This window comes from Myzus persicae, unplaced genomic scaffold (assembly GCF_001856785.1).
Source record: "Myzus persicae strain clone G006 unplaced genomic scaffold, MPER_G0061.0, whole genome shotgun sequence".
Classification (NCBI taxonomy): Eukaryota; Metazoa; Arthropoda; class Insecta; order Hemiptera; family Aphididae; genus Myzus; species Myzus persicae.
The window spans coordinates 326,907-345,979 of record NW_019104322.1 but is presented as its reverse complement, the minus strand read 5'-3'; the positions used below and the strand labels follow the sequence as shown (position 1 = coordinate 345,979).

General features: G+C 33.1%; 1 protein-coding gene across 1 annotated transcript in view; it reads right to left on the bottom strand.

Moving 5' to 3' along the window:
• The window catches only part of LOC111041165 (homeobox protein CDX-4-like), a 37,229-nt gene that overhangs the window by 2,132 nt on the left and 16,024 nt on the right, over window positions 1-19,073 (bottom strand). The window contains exon 2 of the mRNA XM_022325364.1: window positions 703-848. Coding sequence (XP_022181056.1) covers window positions 703-848 — 146 coding nt within the window. The remainder of the gene's footprint in view (window positions 1-702; window positions 849-19,073) is intronic.

The window sequence follows — 19,073 nt, the reverse complement described above, 5'->3', positions numbered from 1 at the left end:
TCAGTTAGTGGATAAGTAAAATGTGTTAATAGAGATAAAATTCTTGCAAACAATATGTATATATCCACTTCACTTATCTAAATTTAAACAATTATAGCAGTTATCACTGTTGAAGACAGTTTTAACCAATTTTAAATGCAATTGTTGCATAAATTAAAATTTTAAATTATATAGATAGAGTTTGCGTTTAGAGTGTAAAGAAATGTATCGATGATAAAATTTACATAATTTAATTTTAAAAATAATATTTAATACCTTAATATCTAAATTTATACTTGCAGAGAACGATATTTCTTTCTAGAAATTAAAAAGCGTACAAGACCTACTAACCTACTTGTAAGTTGTATTCTGAAAACATTTATCTAAATATGAATTTAATTTTGAACAGTTATACATTAAAACTTAAAGTTATAGATGCATATCGTATGAGAATTACAAATCGTGTGTATTCTCAAAGTTGTACACACCTACATAAATAATATTAAATAGGCACCTAATATTACATACTGAGAAATGTGCCTGATGTCAACTGTTACAAGTGGTCAGATGTATGCCCTGCAGTGTACCTACTTAATAAAATAACAATTATCCCGCAGCAGTTTAATTTTTCAAAATAAAAAAATACCTCTCCAATACGATATACTATCGTGTCGGCTGTATTATCGAATTAATTTGTTCAAAAATATTATAATAGGGACTTACTTGTCTTTCAGACAGGCTCAGCATTTTGGACAGCTCGGTTTTTCTTGTAATCGTGATGTATCGGTTAAAGTGGAATTCCTTCTCGAGTTCTAGGCGCTGCAAGTCGGTGTATACGACCCTGTACTTATCTTTGGTGCGTGTTCTACCTGCATAGGAAAAAGAAAAATTATTTATTAGGTCTGCCGGTTTAATAAATTGAAGGTTTAACAACTGCGCGCGAGTTTATTAATTTACACAAGAGCTGTTGCTGTGAAATAAAGATGATAAATTAGTGGCAATTTCAGCGGCACGGGTGTGCATAAGTACTATGTGACATTTTTATTGTCTATACAATCGCTTAATGTGGTAACACGGCAAGGTAAACATAAACATCAACATACAATTTAATTGATCCATCTTCTGAGATTTTTAATTATTGTTTTATAGATATTTTATTGATCGTCTATAAAAAAAGATTAAAAATAATTGAAATTAAATTATAAATCGTGATGATTTCGCTTAAGACACAACGTGGACACAGGCATAGTATAAAAAATATAAGTACGACTAATCGTAATACGTTTTATCACATCGTCGTCGTGCAGGGAAATGCAAAATTGCTTGATTTTAATGTGTATTAAGTATACTGTTTGTTTTTATTCTAAGAATATATACCAATGGTCAAATGCGTTTGACGTGCTGTTACAACTTTATAACAACCATTACGGCAATAGGTACCTAGTTGTTCTTAAATATCAATACTTTACAATATTACATGGCGGTTTTTGAATTAGACAATTAGTACTTATATATATTTTGATTTATTATACATAATAATTATCTAGGTGCATGTATTTATATATGCAATAAATGTGACTAAACATGATGGACTTTATTTAGGAATGAACTAAGCTTGTAGAAGTCATCAACTATAAGTTTTCATTGGAACAATAAGTCGAATATTTTGAAATAGAGCTATAGGTATCTCACGGTGGCTTTATTATGTTATACATATTGTTAAATTCAATAATAGGTTTGTGTCAATGTGTTATTTTTTCTGATGATGCGATAGCCGTGGATTGTGCGGCGTAATTAATACCGTTTTAGTGTCTATGAGCAAGTACAATAGTGTATACCGTTGATTGAGTTTTTTGTTATATTTAGATAATTGAAATCCTTTACAAACAAACATGATCAGTCATCAGTAGATCACGAATGCGGCCACACTATAAAGTTTTATAGTTATAATATATAGGTACCTATGTATAAACATATATATATATATAATATATGTATAATGTAAATATATATTATAGACATTATTATATCGCGTTTAGTCAGCCAACTTAATCACTGCAGCAGTGAGCATTCTATAATACTATATGGTACCTACCTATATATTATATGAATGAGCTTCTTTGTATTATACTTATACATACATATATTTTGATATAGGTAATGAAAATTATTCGTTACATAACCAAAAAATATGTGCACATTTCCAAGCAAGCACCTAGTCTTGCAGTAAGACTTATTGGTGCATATAATTTAATAGGTAACTGTTGCAGCGCAGTGGCGATACAGTCCATCTTTTTAAGAACAATTGTTCCTATATTATAACTTTTGACTGAGATTTTAATGTTAATGGAAATTAATTCTAATACTGTGTCCTAATGTAATAATTAATTTTAATAATAGTAGGTAATATTAGCATTCCTACTTCCGAATTGTAATGAATAATATTTTTAAAACTATGTAATATAAATTGTTCAAGATAAATTGTATTATTAAACAGTTTTAAATGAATAGGTTGGAGGGTGGTTAAAATATTATGCGCCTCTGTGGTTCACTAAGTTCATGACGCCACTGTGTTGTAGTTTAAACTTTAAAATACCTATATTTATATACCTTTATTTACCTTTATTGTTGTCCCTTAGAATTATGCATATAACATACACGTATAAGTGTATAAACCTATTAACTTTGCTTTCATGCATATAGATTTAGAAATTATATTGCTTGCATAGATCGATTCAAGACGAACTTGAGGCGACAGGAAATTATAGTAGGTATATATTATGTTAACTGCATTATGTAGACACCTATAAACAGAACGACCGACAGGAAAACATAAAGGCACGGATAACCACCCTGTATATATGTGTGTATATGTGGTGTGTGTGTGTGTGTGTGTGCGTGTATCTATGTAATATACCAGCTATATATATACGGCACGATAAATTCGCTGAAAGAATTATTACGAAATGTATATAAATAATATTATAATATATTGCATTTTACCTACCTATATATATATATACCTGCAGCAGCAACGGAACAAATTAAGTAAAAAACGACCATGTAAGCTGCACACGAAAATACTCTTCGCTCGGTTATCTCGTTCGGTCTATTCGTGCATGTGTGCGTTGTGGTTTTAACAGTTTTTTTCCACCTTTTCATACACATGCACATATAATACAGATATACGAGCGAGCACACGCACACACACACAAAACGTACACATGTTTGACTTGTTCAACGTTTTCCGTGCGTGAGTGTGTGTGCCTACACGACGACAACTGATAGGATAAGGTTTTTGTAATTCCAAAACGTTATCTCGGGCCGCTCGAGGTTTTTCAAATAAGCCGCCAAGCCACTCGAGATAATCCACAGACATACATATCACACACACAGGTACTGTAGCACCGGGTATATACGGCTACGACAATAACGACGAGCAGAGACACGATTAATAACATTCGAGTATACCGCGTGCACAGTGTACCCACATGGGTATGTGTCGTATACGCGGTAATTGGTTTGCCCCATGGACGACACCAGCCTATTCTACTATTATAGACAAGAACTTACTGTGGAGATGCAACGACAGCATCAAAAACTACTTCTCGCAGTGTTGCAGGCTGTCTTGACGATAAAATACAATGACCTATATATCTACATATATCATATTCGCTACTATCCCGCACTATTGTACATTTTGAGTCAACGAGTAAACGAAAAGCGCCCTCTACGTTTTTAAGCTTTCCATTCACTCAGCATTGCTTGTCCACAAGCATAAAGTCATCTATGGTTTTCCCATATAATGGGATATGTATAATGACCGTGCATGGGTATGCCTATATATACGGCTATGTATACCGCGATCGCCAGCACCGCGGTGTAGGTATATACCTACACGCCGCTACCGCGACGGTGATACCTAGGTATTACATAATAATAATTTGTCCTACAAATACCTAAACGTAAAATAATAATTTTTTTCCGAGTAATCTGTATAGGTGTTATGATGCATCATAATATAGTATATTATATCTAAATACCTACTATGCGCACCTACAATAATATATTGTATTGATAGGCAAACAATAGCCGAAAACGATCGGAGTTTCCCGAGAAAATAGCTAGAGACAACTTTAGCAGGGGTTAAAGGTGAGTGCGGTTGACGAAGAAACGTCATGGCAGGAACATTGCCACCAAATCGACCCCCCTACAGGGTACCTACTTATAACCTGGCTACCTGCATTGATGTAATAATAAATTGTTGCGAATAATAATCGTGAAAACACATGATGTTCTGTGTAAAATATGTATTCGCTTATAATATACATACAATAATATAATACCATTATATAAGACGGGTGTAATATTATTACCATAACGCAAATGGGTTTTCTTTTACCTTCTCTCGTTTAACGATTGTCCGACAAACCGCTGTGGCGTGCGGGACGAGAGAACGCCATTGGCCAGGTAACAATATGGCAGCCGATACGCGCGACTATGTGAACAGGTGAACAGCGCGCGCGTGTAGTGCGTACACGACCATAACACACACACGCACACACACACACATACCTATTATTGCATACTGATATGTAGTACACACATACACACACACACACACACACACCACAACTATATATATATGTACCGCATATACGTGTCTTATATATACCAATACGACATGATATATATATATATATATTAATATGTATGCAAGTACGATTATGCATAAATTAAACATTATTATGTATATAACACTCGTGTGTCGCTTATTTTTGTATTTATCAATACAGCCATACGTAGATACGTGTGTATATATATATATATTATATACCTGATTTAAATATATATATTATATCGCATGTGTGTGGCAACACAGCCCAAACGCACCACAACACCTTACCATTTTCACTATAAAATATTGTACATTATTCAGTTTGACGCGCTCGTTATTATTTAATTTATGCACGCATATTTTATCGCGAAGAAGGCCATAAAATATAGATTTATACAATATATATATATGTTATACGAGACGATTAATATATTATCCTCTACACACTAGCTCACGTCCTAATCTCGCTGGAACATGCCCTCTCCGCCACCACTTGCAGTCGCCACAAATCGGTTCGAGTCTCGGTGACTCGATAAACTACCTTCGCATCACCGTTACCGCATAATTTTATATAATATTACAACGAGCTATGCGACGGCGGTGGGATTTGTTTGTTGTTGTTGTTGATTTTTTTTTTTTTTTAATAAACGCGCTATTGTTTCAACGCAGCTGTCGCGTCGAAAAAGTCGTCGAAAAACAGAACAGACACAGACACATATATGTATATATACATATATATACTGAACTACAACTGTTGTGCGCGTGGGGAACATTATTATAGCGGCCGACGAGTACACATAATATTATTATTATTATTATTATTATTATAACGACTCTCGGGGGATCGGTTTGTTCGGTCGATCTACACCACCCGTTGTACCGTGCCCCGTTTTGCGGGACAAGGACGACATCGACGACGACTAAAACGACTACATCGTTCGCGACAATCAACGGCCCAAATTGCGGTGGTGATGGTGGTGGTGGGGTGCGACGATGGTGTGGGTATGCGCCGCAGACGTCCGTCCGGAGGACGATAAATCAAATCCGAGTACGACTGCGAAGTGTACGTATAAATAATAGTACGTGTGCGTTATGCGAAAGCGATTCAATTCGAAATTCAACGCGTATATCGATAAAAATGTAACAGTTTCAAGCGCACAGTTTCTTTTTTTTTACGCCAAACTAATAACTATATACATATAACATTACATAGTGTGATGTGTGTGTGTACACAGCGATCTCGCACATGTACTATTATACATGTCTACACGCAAATGTACACGACGTACATGATGGCGTTGTATGTTAAGGTTGTTTATCCGGAGCTTACTTGCTATTTATCAATAAGTGATAAATTAAGGGAATTTCTATATCACGTCCCAATAGCTTAGTTTTTCCTGCAAAATGTTAAAAATATTAAGACGTTTAGATACACGGCTTATTATAAAACAAGAGGTTCAGAATGCGAATAAATAAGAAATTCATCGTCAAAGTAAATCTTATTCATCTTTATGTAAAAATAGGATATACTTTTATGTAGAGAATATTCAGAATAATAAGCAATACTATTATGATTTAGAATGTGAAATAACAGGACTACAGGAGATTGTCGAAGTAAATCGAACTTAGTTACCATGATATCACAAGCAAATATAGAGCTTTTTAGGTCAAAAACAATTTATACCGACTACTACTAATATGAAATCACAGTTTACATGTAAAAATTCCTGTAAATTAATTTGAAGAGTGTGGTCATAAAACCATTGATGTAAAACTTGGACAGATAGCAAAGGAGAGAAAATAAAACAAGATCAAAATTAAAAGAGATACACCGATGAATCACTGTACAGTAGTGAAACGAAAAGCGTTATAGAATATAACGAAGAGTACAATCCGAGGAAGCAGGCCAAAGAATGTAGAGTACATAATGATGGATAAAAATAAAAATAGATGCAATGATTTAAAGAAAATAAGTTACGACAGCGAAGCGTGGTGAACTGCAGCAATCCAATCAAACTATAGAAAACGCGAGGATGTGATAATAACAAAATTAAAAAGTGTAAATTTTCCTCTCAAATATTTTGCAAACGCTTAAAGTTTTGAATTGTTAATTTGTATGTTTTGATGCGACCAGACGAATTGTACATTAATTATTATGACACTCAGATTAGTGGGCAACTGAGTAAAAATCGAGTAAAATATCGACGTAAAAGTTTTGGACCTTATATACCGGTAAAATTGACATTGCCTCAGGGCACTGATAACTTAATCTTTCAGAAACGTGTGGGTATCTACTCTGTCAGCGAATATAAATTATGCAATCGCTAATCAATAACCTTCAATAATGGAGTACCTCTATTTATTGTAATATAAATAATAAATATAATATTACCACGACGGTTGACTATAAAAAAAATATCGAAGACTCGTATTTTTGTACACGTCACGCTGTAGCAGTGTGTAAGTAAAATATAATAGATAAAAATACATTGTCGTCGAGTAACATCACAGGTATCGAGGTTAATTGGTAAAAACTCTGAAAAATATGTGTTTCTCGAGACATCGATAAATCATAATAATATATTATAAAATTGACTACCTAAACAGGACGTACATCGTCGAGTTTGTAGTTGGTCAATGACCAAGGCACATAATATATATATATACAGTCTCTCAGATGTAAACAATATAATATAATAATTATTGCTCCCCAACATTATAGCTCACATTTATCGGCCATCGGGTCGTTTTAATGGCCCTTCGGATGTGCACACTATATTATTATAGGTACGCTTGTACCGCCGTCTTCGTTTCCGACGAAAAGAATAAAAGTAACATTCCGCTGCGACGTGAAATCTTTTGTTGATGACGGTGATGTCTCCATTGGAATAAGGATATAAAAATGGAAAAAATTGAACTAAAACCGTCAGAACGTGTACGAGTATAATATAATGTGTGTACAGCTATCAAATTTATAGTTACGACGTGTTACGACGACTGCTGGCAGTAAGTACGAAGGGTAGAGGGGGCGGGGGAGGGCGAGTGGGAAATGTTTAATGCAATAAAATTAAATAAGATAATGTGGTCGGTTGTTTTTTTTTTCGCCGCCTCGTCGTGCTCGCCGCACGGCGTAAGGGTTTTTCTTGATGGTTTTTAATAGCCACGCAGCGCGTTTCCACCGTCCCGAGCAATAAAATCCGTTCAAGAGATGTCCAGACCGCCGAAACCGGTATAAACACCAATAAAATAATAAGTATTAAACGTTACCTAGTGGTTTAAATAAAAACCGATAAATTACAAAAAATGACTCGGGCGCGCGTTGTACGATAAGAGCAGCTGTGTATTATAGGTAGGTATATACAATAATAATAATAGTAATAATATATTCTTTTTGAACTCGGCCGGCCGATCTGCTGAGCGTCGGCGTTAGGCACCTATACCTACTGTTATGCAGGCATATTATACTAAACAATTATTACCTACACAAAAATATGCAGAACGGTTTTGAAATCTAATCCGCGATGAAGAATAGTAATATGCATAAGACGTATTATATATTTATATTATAATATTGTGAAGGAAGGCATATTATAATCCGTTGCTTCGTCTGCGCGACGACGCGTGTGCGCTCGCAGAATACAGCAGGTATGTTATGTACGTATGCTGTTTACACTCATTTTTTAATCGCATGTATATAGGTACCTATTTCTCGACATCAAAAAACACGACACGAAAGACGGATACGAAAAGTCGGAAAATATTTGTTATAAATGGTAAATAATGCGCACTGCACCCGTACGTATATGTTTTCGTGCTGTTCATATAACACTATCAAAAATTAGTCGAGAAATTTAAATATTTGATATGCGCATGACACTATCTTTGTAAAAATGCATTTCGTTTGTCTGACTAAAAAATAAGTCATAATACTATGTACAGACTTAAAGTGTACATACGCATTTGAATACGCGTAGGTGTATATACTGTGATAGTGGTTTCCGTATATATACCTATGTAGTTGATGTTTGATGTATATATTAACGCTGCATACCGTTAGGTCAAAGTTTGAGTTGATATTTATGGTAGGTAGTATAGGTACCTACGGTACTAAAGTACGTTTGAAATATTATAAAATCCACCATCGAATTTGAGACATATAAATACATTGATTTAAATGTATAATTTTTTTATGTTAATTATTATATAAAAAACCAGAATATCATTTATCGATCTCAATTATTTGGTTCCCGCTAGGCGATCGTTGTAAACTTGTACATAGATTATTGTAGTTACACATTGTATTATATGCTTATTAATTATTGCAAATAGATTTAAGGGTTGTACATTTCTAATAAACGTGTGAAAAATAATAAACTCATTGATCAATACCAATTGATTTCTATATCTTTATGTTTTTAACAATAAAAAGTACAGGAAGCTTTTTTCTGGGAGTAAAACTAAGCCAAAACCAATCAACATTTCAAAGATCAGTTTTCTTGTAATATACTTTTACTTTCGATAAATTCAGTAAATCCCATACTATTGATAGGTACTACAATAATAAGTACCTACTTTCTGCAAAAGTATTATGTGAATAGCCTCTATAAACTAAATCAAAGGTTAACGATTATGTTGTATTATTGGGTGGCAAGATAATTTATACAATCTCCATACTGAAATATAATAAATAGGTAAAAATTAGAAAAATCATTAAATAACTGCCGTCACCAATTAATCCAACAAAAATATATGTATACTATAATATGTAGTCAGTAAAATATACATATGGGCACCTAAAATGTTTATAATAATAAATAAATATGACATAACTAAGCATATCAGATGATCCATTTAACGTAAGACACGTATTATTTCATTAACTATATTGACGTTTTTGAAAAAATGTTTGTTACTTAATTTTGGGAAAATATATTAAATTTATTTTTTTGTTTTTTCAAACGTTTTTTACTCTTTTGAATGACAACGTATACTCTGAAGAATAATATTATATTCGTATGTTCCGACCTATAAAAATTAAATATCAGACAAGTTATTTATTAATTATAATTTAAGTATATAAAAACCTATTTCAAATTTAGATGAGCGGAATAGTGGATTAACATTTTACAAGGTACCCTTGTGCCACTTCATTTAACTCATCTAAATTAACTACTTTTAACTCATCAACTCCCCGTCCAAAATTCGATTCTTTAATATCGAACCCTCTACAAAATATATTTTGCATAGAAAATAAAAATGCATGTGACCATGAAAGTCAAATATAAATAAATTAAAATAGTAAATTAAATAGCTGTTAATAATTATTATTTTAGAAAAATGTTTTTTAACGATTTCAAAATCTTTTAAAAACGTTAGCATTTTCTGAAATGATGAGTGTCTTACGTTAAATAGATCATCCCGTATAGCATTGTATTATATTTGTGGGCTTTCAAGTTATAGTAAATATTAAATAGTAGTATTTAAGTAGGTACCTAAGTTAATTATAATTAATATTAACTTACCTACTTTTAAATTTTCGCACATTTATTTAGTCAATAATGGCCGAATGATGAGGTAAATAACTTCATATTATGTGTGTGATATTAATAATACATTATATGTATACACATACATCATCGTATAGGTACCGATTTTTATTTGATCTACCGTGTTGTTTTTTTACGGAATACTACTTAAATAACATTGTGCCCCGACATCACCAAATGATTAATGTACTAGTACGACAATATTTATAGAAAATAAAAAATAATAATAATAATACCTATAGTATAAACATAAAACATACTATAAAAACGATCAAACTGCTGCATATAGTATACCTATATGTATAAAATATTGAGCAGAGTTATAATGTAATACTAATAATAATAGGTAATAACTAATAAAGTAACAACAATAGCTTCGAGAAATTGTTTATGGTTTTAGGTAGTATAAAAAGACGACCACGGTAAGCAGTAATAAATTAAAAAAGTTGTAACTTAAATCATCGGACGGAGATTTATTGGCAGCTGCAGAAGCTGTAAAACAAAAACAAAATATAATAGCCGCTTACTCGAGGGTTATTGGGTGGGCCTGCAGCGGGGCGGGTGTGCATTCATATTTCGTTTGCAGTTTTGATAAATCATATATAATAAGTGACCACTTTATAAATAAATTATGAAAAACGAATGTAGATAAGATGGGCCAAGTTTACTACATTTTAAAATCTATTATCGTCAGTAAGTTGCGAGTGTAATCGATGTCCAAAAAAGTAGGTATTATCAGAACAGAAGAAATAACTGTTTGAGTCCTGGAGTTGGTGTCGATTCACTTAGAGTCCGAAAAAGGCGTCCAGAATAAAACATACTCGACGATCGTGTACTGTAGGGGTGCTGAACGATGGTATTTGCAAATAACGTTAGAACGGTTAAAACGGTTTGACACGTCTTAACTGTTGCGAATCATTTTTTTTTTTTTATGAATATCCGAAACTGACCGATATCATCGGTAATGTAACATAATACCGCGGAAGGTGGAAAGATGTTATTTATCGACGTAAAAACAGCGTGGCAGCGCGAAAGAGGAAACCCGCGCGGGCGTCCCCTGCGAATCGGCGAAAAAGCTCGTTGTGCGCACATCTCAAGCGCGATCGAAACAACATACGCCTGTCAGCGGCGAAGAGGGGAAAAACGATAGTATTATATATAATATATAAGAGGGATTTGTGTGTGAGAGAGAGAGGGAGACGGCGAGCAAGAGAGAGACATTATTGCGAGCCGACAGTCGGCGGCGGCAGTGGCGTCGTCTGTATATTATTAATTGTACCTGAGGCGGTTCGCATCGGATTTCATCATTATTGTCGTACGGCGGCGGCCAAGTCGTAAAATTCCGTGTAGCACATTATTCTCATATACATACATAAACTGCATAGGTATTCGTATAATATATGTGTAATGTAGTATATATATATATATACCTTCAACAGCGAGACATTGAGCGGTTATAACTCTATATATATAGTATACGTATTGGTAGTTACCTACATGTGTGCGTCTGCGGCCGGTCGTTGCTCATATACATACAATAAAAATACATAAAACACGCGAACGTCATGACCGGTATGGAAAACACATCTATAATATATACGTACAATTTACATACATATATAATATACATATGTTACTTATGTACACAACAACAATACATATGCCTATAGGTATATATATATATATATATATATACTATTACCTCGGCGGTGTCGCGGTCATCTCGCGTATATACACAACACATATTGTGCATATATGAACAGATATATAGGTAGGTAACAGTCATATTATAAGCCGCTTTAGTGTTTGTCAGCAGTACAAAAAGGACCCAAGGCGTATAATAATATACATAATAATATTATGACATATTATTAAAATAATAATACAACAATAACGACACATATTATATATTATATTATGTACGCTCGATGATAATAATATTATGTTATTATATATTTATGCGGCCGCGCGTACATCCTTATACATTTTATGTTACGCGTACATATTATATAGTCACTCCTTCCCACCCTCCGGTACACGACCACTTTTTCCGTGCACATGCGCTTGCGCGCAGCTATTTTATTCGGTATTATATTATTATAAAATATATTTCGTATTATAGTGTACTTTATATTTTCCTTTTTTTTTTTTTTTTTAATGTCCACACCACCGAAACCGGATCCCCGAGTTCATCGCCGAGGAACGTTATAATTATTACACTCACGTACCCGGTACCCATACGCTTATTTTTCTCTTTATATCACCTCGTGTTTATAAAGGATTTTTCTGCGTTTGCCTGCTGCTGTTGGTGTTGCACTAGGTACCTATATAATATAATATTGTAGGTACACAGTCGTCATAATAATATAATAAGTACTTATTAATATATTAAACAGCAACATAAAATATACAATATTATTTTAATGTTATGGCAATATATAACTGAACTAGGTATAGGTACGTATAGGTACGACTATAATATAATATAAAGTGTAATCTATATCCCTAGCTCGCTGCTGCATCGTAGCAATCGTCCTGCAGCTCCATCATCGCGCAATAAATCTACGAGGTCGCCATGTCGGTTCAATATACTATTAAAAACTAAAAAGTACACCTAGATGTACCCGATTACACTACACTAAAATAATATACCTAGATGATACCGCAAAAATTACTATAAAGTGTTGACATATTAAAATATTTCTTTTCCATCTAAGTCTTGCGAAAATCCACCTATATGACGCGCATACCATCACGACCATCAAGCTGCTGGGATTCATTATAGCGACGGCCCTGCCACGTGTTAAATTACTGTTTGGATCTGAACGGTGCAATAAATGAACAAACCTATAATATGTGTAAACAAGGAGATAACTTTTAAGGTTAGACTATAAACTTTCAAGAAAAGTTCGACATTTTTTTGAAATTTTTTTTCATAATTCGACTTGATTAAAAAATAACATTTTATATTTTTTTTCGTATTTTGAATTTCATATTACTATTAAATACAGAATAAATTCTGAAAATTGCAATATATAAAAATCGAATTTCAAACTAATAGACGATTTCTTAGTTATAAGCATAGACTGTATAATGTATATAGGTATTTAATATTTTAATGTTTATGAGTTATGATTGTTTGTGACTATGATCAACAATTCCTTAAAGTACTTGTTCAAAATACAATTTTTATGTATTAAAATTTGAAATTTTCAAAAAAGTATTCATCGTTGGAACATATAAATTCAAAATGTACGATGTCATTAAACGAATGCAATTACTTTTAAAAAGTGGCAATGATGAAAAAAAGAGTAAAAATATATTTTCGAATATTCGAAGTTTAAATTATATGAAAAAATATGCTTCTAAAAACTTTAATAATTGTTTGATAATATAAATGTTATTAACTTTCAAATAATTACCTTGTAGCCTATGATGGATGTACATATTATTCTATAACGTAAAAGGTATTATAGGTATTATATAGGTACCTATAAAATACAATAGCTGTTCCGGTGCACTTCATTGCCCATTATAAAAATACCAACTCTATAATATGATTTTAAAAAGTTGAACACAGTGTTAGTAAGGTTCCTGTGACAAGCCCAATTTTATCTCTATGGAAGATTTTTAACACAGTTATATAAAATACAGGGCTAAAATTATATTCAATCACATAAAAATTAATAACTATATAATATTTTCTCGCATTCTTAGCTTTGTATAAATGAAAAAAATTTTAAAATTGGTACCTAATAAGTATAATAACCAAATGCTAGTTTCTTATTCGTCTTTGCTGCATTTTTTAACCAAGAGTAACAGTTAACAATAATTTCAAAAAACTAATGGTCACTTATTGAGATAAAATATAGCCTTTAAATCCTTAGGATACTGAAGCTTTCTGATGGAAATTTTAAATTCGGTTTAGCAGTTCCAGAGATTACCCCGAACAAACAATATTTCTTCGTTATATATATTATATATTAGTGTAGATTAATATAGTATTGTACTCAATACTTGTATATCACTTTTTCTGCCATAACGCGTTGATGATTTTCGCGATTTATAACCCAATAAAAAAATCTTTTATGTGACGTAGGGAAAAATATAATATTTTGCCAAACGTCGAAATGAAAAGTGTCAACATTATTGTGTAAGGAAACAGATTTAGCTATATGGGTACGTATATATGTATACCACCACTGTTTTATTGTTTATTTTACTGTCCGTTCTCAGAATGGCTCTCTTCAACCCCAGAAATATTTTCTATTAAAGTTGCTTGACACAATTATTAGTGTACACAACTAAATAAATAGCCGTATTAAAATGTATTAAATAACGAATTTCTTGGGCTGTACCTATATATACCAAAGTTTAAACGCAATTTTTTTCTGTTTACAATCTTATGAATATTTATTACATTTTTCGACTTTTGTGCAATTGAACAAGCATGAAAACAATCAACGTTACAATTATTGTATGATATTACAGAGATTTGCTCGAAATAATTTGTCTGCAATTATTGACTATCAATTCCAAATGTTGTCAAGATGAGAAAAAATCCAATATAATAACTGAAAAAAATTGATCGACATGTATAGATACTTGGAAACAATCTTATTGGCGGCTTAACAAATGAGTATATGATAATAACGACCTAAAAATTTAGTTTCTGATGATTTATAAAATAGTTAATACAGACGGCAACAATAAATACAAATGTAAATAAAAAATTGTATAACACTTTTCACTTGCCATGTCAAAATTACAACATAGTGGAAATGGCGGAGCACGAGTCTATTTTTTCCTTTGGGGCTCAAAATATTTGCGAACAAAAATTGAAAAGTTTCTAATGGTAATCATTTACGCATCAGATGGTCACATTACGATACGAATGGTCTAGACCTCTGGTACTGGCGTATATACCTACGCAGTTCTCGTGTGATTCGAAAATAAAGTTTCCAAGTACCTATCATTAAATACTTATTAATAGGACGCGGACGAAACTTTTGACTTTTGGGTTAAATATTTTTAATGATAGATTTTAACTGAATTAGGAAATTAAGCTCAAACGAATTATAATAAGTATAGCTGTTCTTTATTCAAATATATTGGCTTGTACATTTAAGTGTATTAGAAAAACTAAAATACTTTGTCATAATCTTTTATTTGGTGGATGATAACAATTTTTTTGATGATATATTACATATATTAGAAAAAATTCAACTACATGATGTGGGTGACAGTTATTTTTACTCGTCCATTTATAGATCTCATAAACCAACTCATCAGTAATATTTTTTATTTGAGATCCATTAAAAAGGTAGAACCTCGATATTACATTTTCTTTCATATTATGGAATTAATTTAGCTGTGATATACACAGAAGTATATAGCAGTATTGCAGAGGATGAAGAATCATAATTCACCCGATATGTCTCTCGAAATTATTTTTGATAGTATTTAATAAAAATTAAATAAACGGGAAATTTTAATTATTTGTTAGGGTGAAGGGACACTATTTATGAAAAATCATGCTGGTGCTAATGAAAATATAGTGTGCAGATTTATAGAAGGTGATAATATCGTTGTCTTAAGAATAGAACCAGTTGTATAGAGAAAATGTATACGAATAACGTGACAGCAATATACGCAACAGTCTTCGGTCCTATATATATATATGCGCATAATGCATAATACAGAATGCATTGCGTAAGAAATTAATTCAAGTGAAAGCAATTTAGAGAAAAGATATATTTTGGGTGCTCAAAATATTAGATGAAAAAATGTCTAAAATAAAATTCATCGACGCCTTCGCGTCGTTCGGGTTTAGTAACTAGCTAGGTTAGAACAACTCTGTTACTTATATATGATCATATTAAAGGGTGTAAAAGAGGTGGTACGGCGATTAAAGACAGTTGCATTTCTTTAACTTTTCAGGCTGGAATTTATACGCTCGAATATTTCGATTCCAATCAGCAACTGATTGAAGTTTGCGGATCGAAGTACATGTGTATATAATACACTAGACTCTGGCAAGAATCAAACCATGAGTTTTAAACCGTGATTAAAAGTGACTTACAAAGAGCAGGTTTTTTTAATTCAGAAACGAGAAACTTAAATATTTATTTACAAAATATACGGAGGTAACCCAATTTAAATATACTTTAATAAGTAATAACATTAAAAATAAAAATAAAATATGAAAATTAATACAAACAAAGTAATTATTAATTAATCAAACAACGAATACAAATATGTGTAATCTGCGTGCGGCTATTGCGTGTAGCTCAGCTCAGAACTGGTGGTTCGGGGAGGAGAAATTGAAAAAAGAAAATTCGTTTTAGTAGTATACTTAAGGATATGAAAATGAGGTGTGAATAACTGGAAAAGTTATGTTTGTGAATCAACAACATGGTGTTGTCTACACCGAATAAAAATTTGAGAAAAAAAATTACCATTTTGTCTCCACGAGAAGACAGTTCAAGCTACTGAAGTACTGGATCGTATTTGTGGGATTAATGTTCATAAAAATAATATAACATCACAAAATATATGAAAATACTAGCTATAAACACAAGCGCGAATCGCGCCGACACGTAGTTAAAAAAAATTATGTTCCCGTTTGAACGATTGCTTTTCCCACATAAACCAAACGATTTGACAATTCATAATAAATAACATTGTAGTATAATATATTATAGTTATACGGGCGGGCGTACGGAACATTAATAACATTTGCACATCGTCGCAAAACCGAGATTCCATTTAACGTTTATATGCACTCATCGCAATAAAATAATTGAAATTTAATTTTAATTGTCGACTTCAATCGTAATATAAGGAGTTTAAACGCCGAATAAATTAAAAAAGATTAAAGTCAAATGGGAAATGTAACTCTTTAATGCAATTTTATGGGATACTATAATACCTATTGTAAAACCATAAATAAAAAATAAAAATAAAACATAATATATGCCGTCATAGTAATAAGTAATACCGCTATTCATCAAAAAGGAAACAAAATATTATTTTTTATTTTGTGTAAATATCGCAACACCAACAAGAAAATACTTAATATATATAGTGTAATAGTGATACACTGATGAATAATGATATAACATCGATGGTATAGTTACTAAATTAGTAGCTACGTGTATAACAATATTTCTACCGAAATATTTGATTGTCTTTAAAATTTCGCATCTCGAGAGACCAATAATTAAAATGAGTTTTTTTTCTTTAAATCACCTACGCCTGGAGATCTCAACGACAATAATAATTATATCACAACCAATCGGTCCTGTACACCAATGCCCCAACGATAAAGAAAAACGAAATTGCCAAGTCTAGGGAAAAACAAGTTACTAAGGAAACAAAATGTTTCTGTATAGACATTTGAGAAAATAGTTGGTAAATAAGTATAGGGAGGTTCTTAAGAGCATACTACACAGACATTTATTTTTTAAACTTCGATATGTCGTATATGCGTAACATATGCAAATGTACGCTCAGCAAACCACGTTTAGCTTCGTTACTTTAAAAAATAGAGTAAATAGACCTATTATGAATAACTCTATGTTAAAAAACATTATCTGTGTTTTTTATATGATGATTCAGTTTTTAAGTAAGCGTTATGAGCATTTTTTAAATTTCAAAAAATTGAACTATCATAAAAATCCACATACAACCCCAGATAATTATGTTCTTCCCATAAGTTATTCGATATACACTGTAATTTTTAAACCAACGAAGCTAAACGTGATCTGCAGCTGAGTTTAAATTAATTGCCGTATGTGGCTCACTTGTAAGACGGGCGCCTGCGTATAGCGTCCTATCAATTTGGATTCGAAATTCTGAAGTGACGAACCTGGTCGATAGAAAAATATTGAAAACGGACGACACTGCAGAGCGTCGGTCGTGAGATACATAGTACGAAAAAAATAATATACATTTTTTACAAAAAAAAAAAATGCCCCTGACGGGGGCGCATAATATAGTAATACCGCCGTCGTCGTCGTCATCGTCGTCATAAAAACGGACATTATAATAATACATAATATTATCCTACACCGCACCGGAATCGCCACGTTAACAATACTGCGCGACGGACGATAACAGCTCGGATAACGATGGCGAGCCGTTTTCGTCTCGTCCGTATATTATTATATAGGGTTTGTTTTTATTTCATTCGATTTCCCTCTCACAGTGGCCCATTATTACCGGCACCGAGTCGTCCGTTATTGTCCGCATTTGTATGTGAGCGGAATTTGATGACTGTATATATAAGCGTCCCGAGTCGTTACGCCAAGTGTCGGCGGCGGTGGTGGTGGAGGGCGGCGAGGGGATTAATTGGAGGGCCACCGGAATGGGCCGCTGGGGAGCCATTGGCCGCCGCCGCCGCCGCCGCCGCCGCCGTCGTTTGCGGGTATGTGTACGCGCGAAACCGGAAACGGCGCGAACAGTCACACCGCCGAGGCGCGAAAAAACGTTTTTCGAATACGCGCTCGCGCTTCCGGTGAAGGGCGGCCGGAAGGGATGGCGAGCAGTGCGCAGGCGACGAGGAGTACGCGCCGATGTATACGGTCAGTGGTGGGTCGGGGGAGGGGGGGGCGTAGAGCCTCGCGTCCGATATATTTATTCGCGCTTAATACGCGTTGTTAACGCCACCATAACGACGACGACGACGACGATCGTAATAATAACAATAATAACTGCTACAGTGCTTAATAATAATAATAATAATAATAATAATAATAATATAAGCTTACGCGGGCGAATTCGAAAGCGGAAAACCGTTTATATTATACGACGAGTTATGTGTGTTGTGCGGCGATTTTCGTTACGTGTTTAATTTTCCATTACGAAATACATGCTGCAGCAGTGTATGATATACATGTTGCAATTGTTTGACTCCGAATAAAAACTTT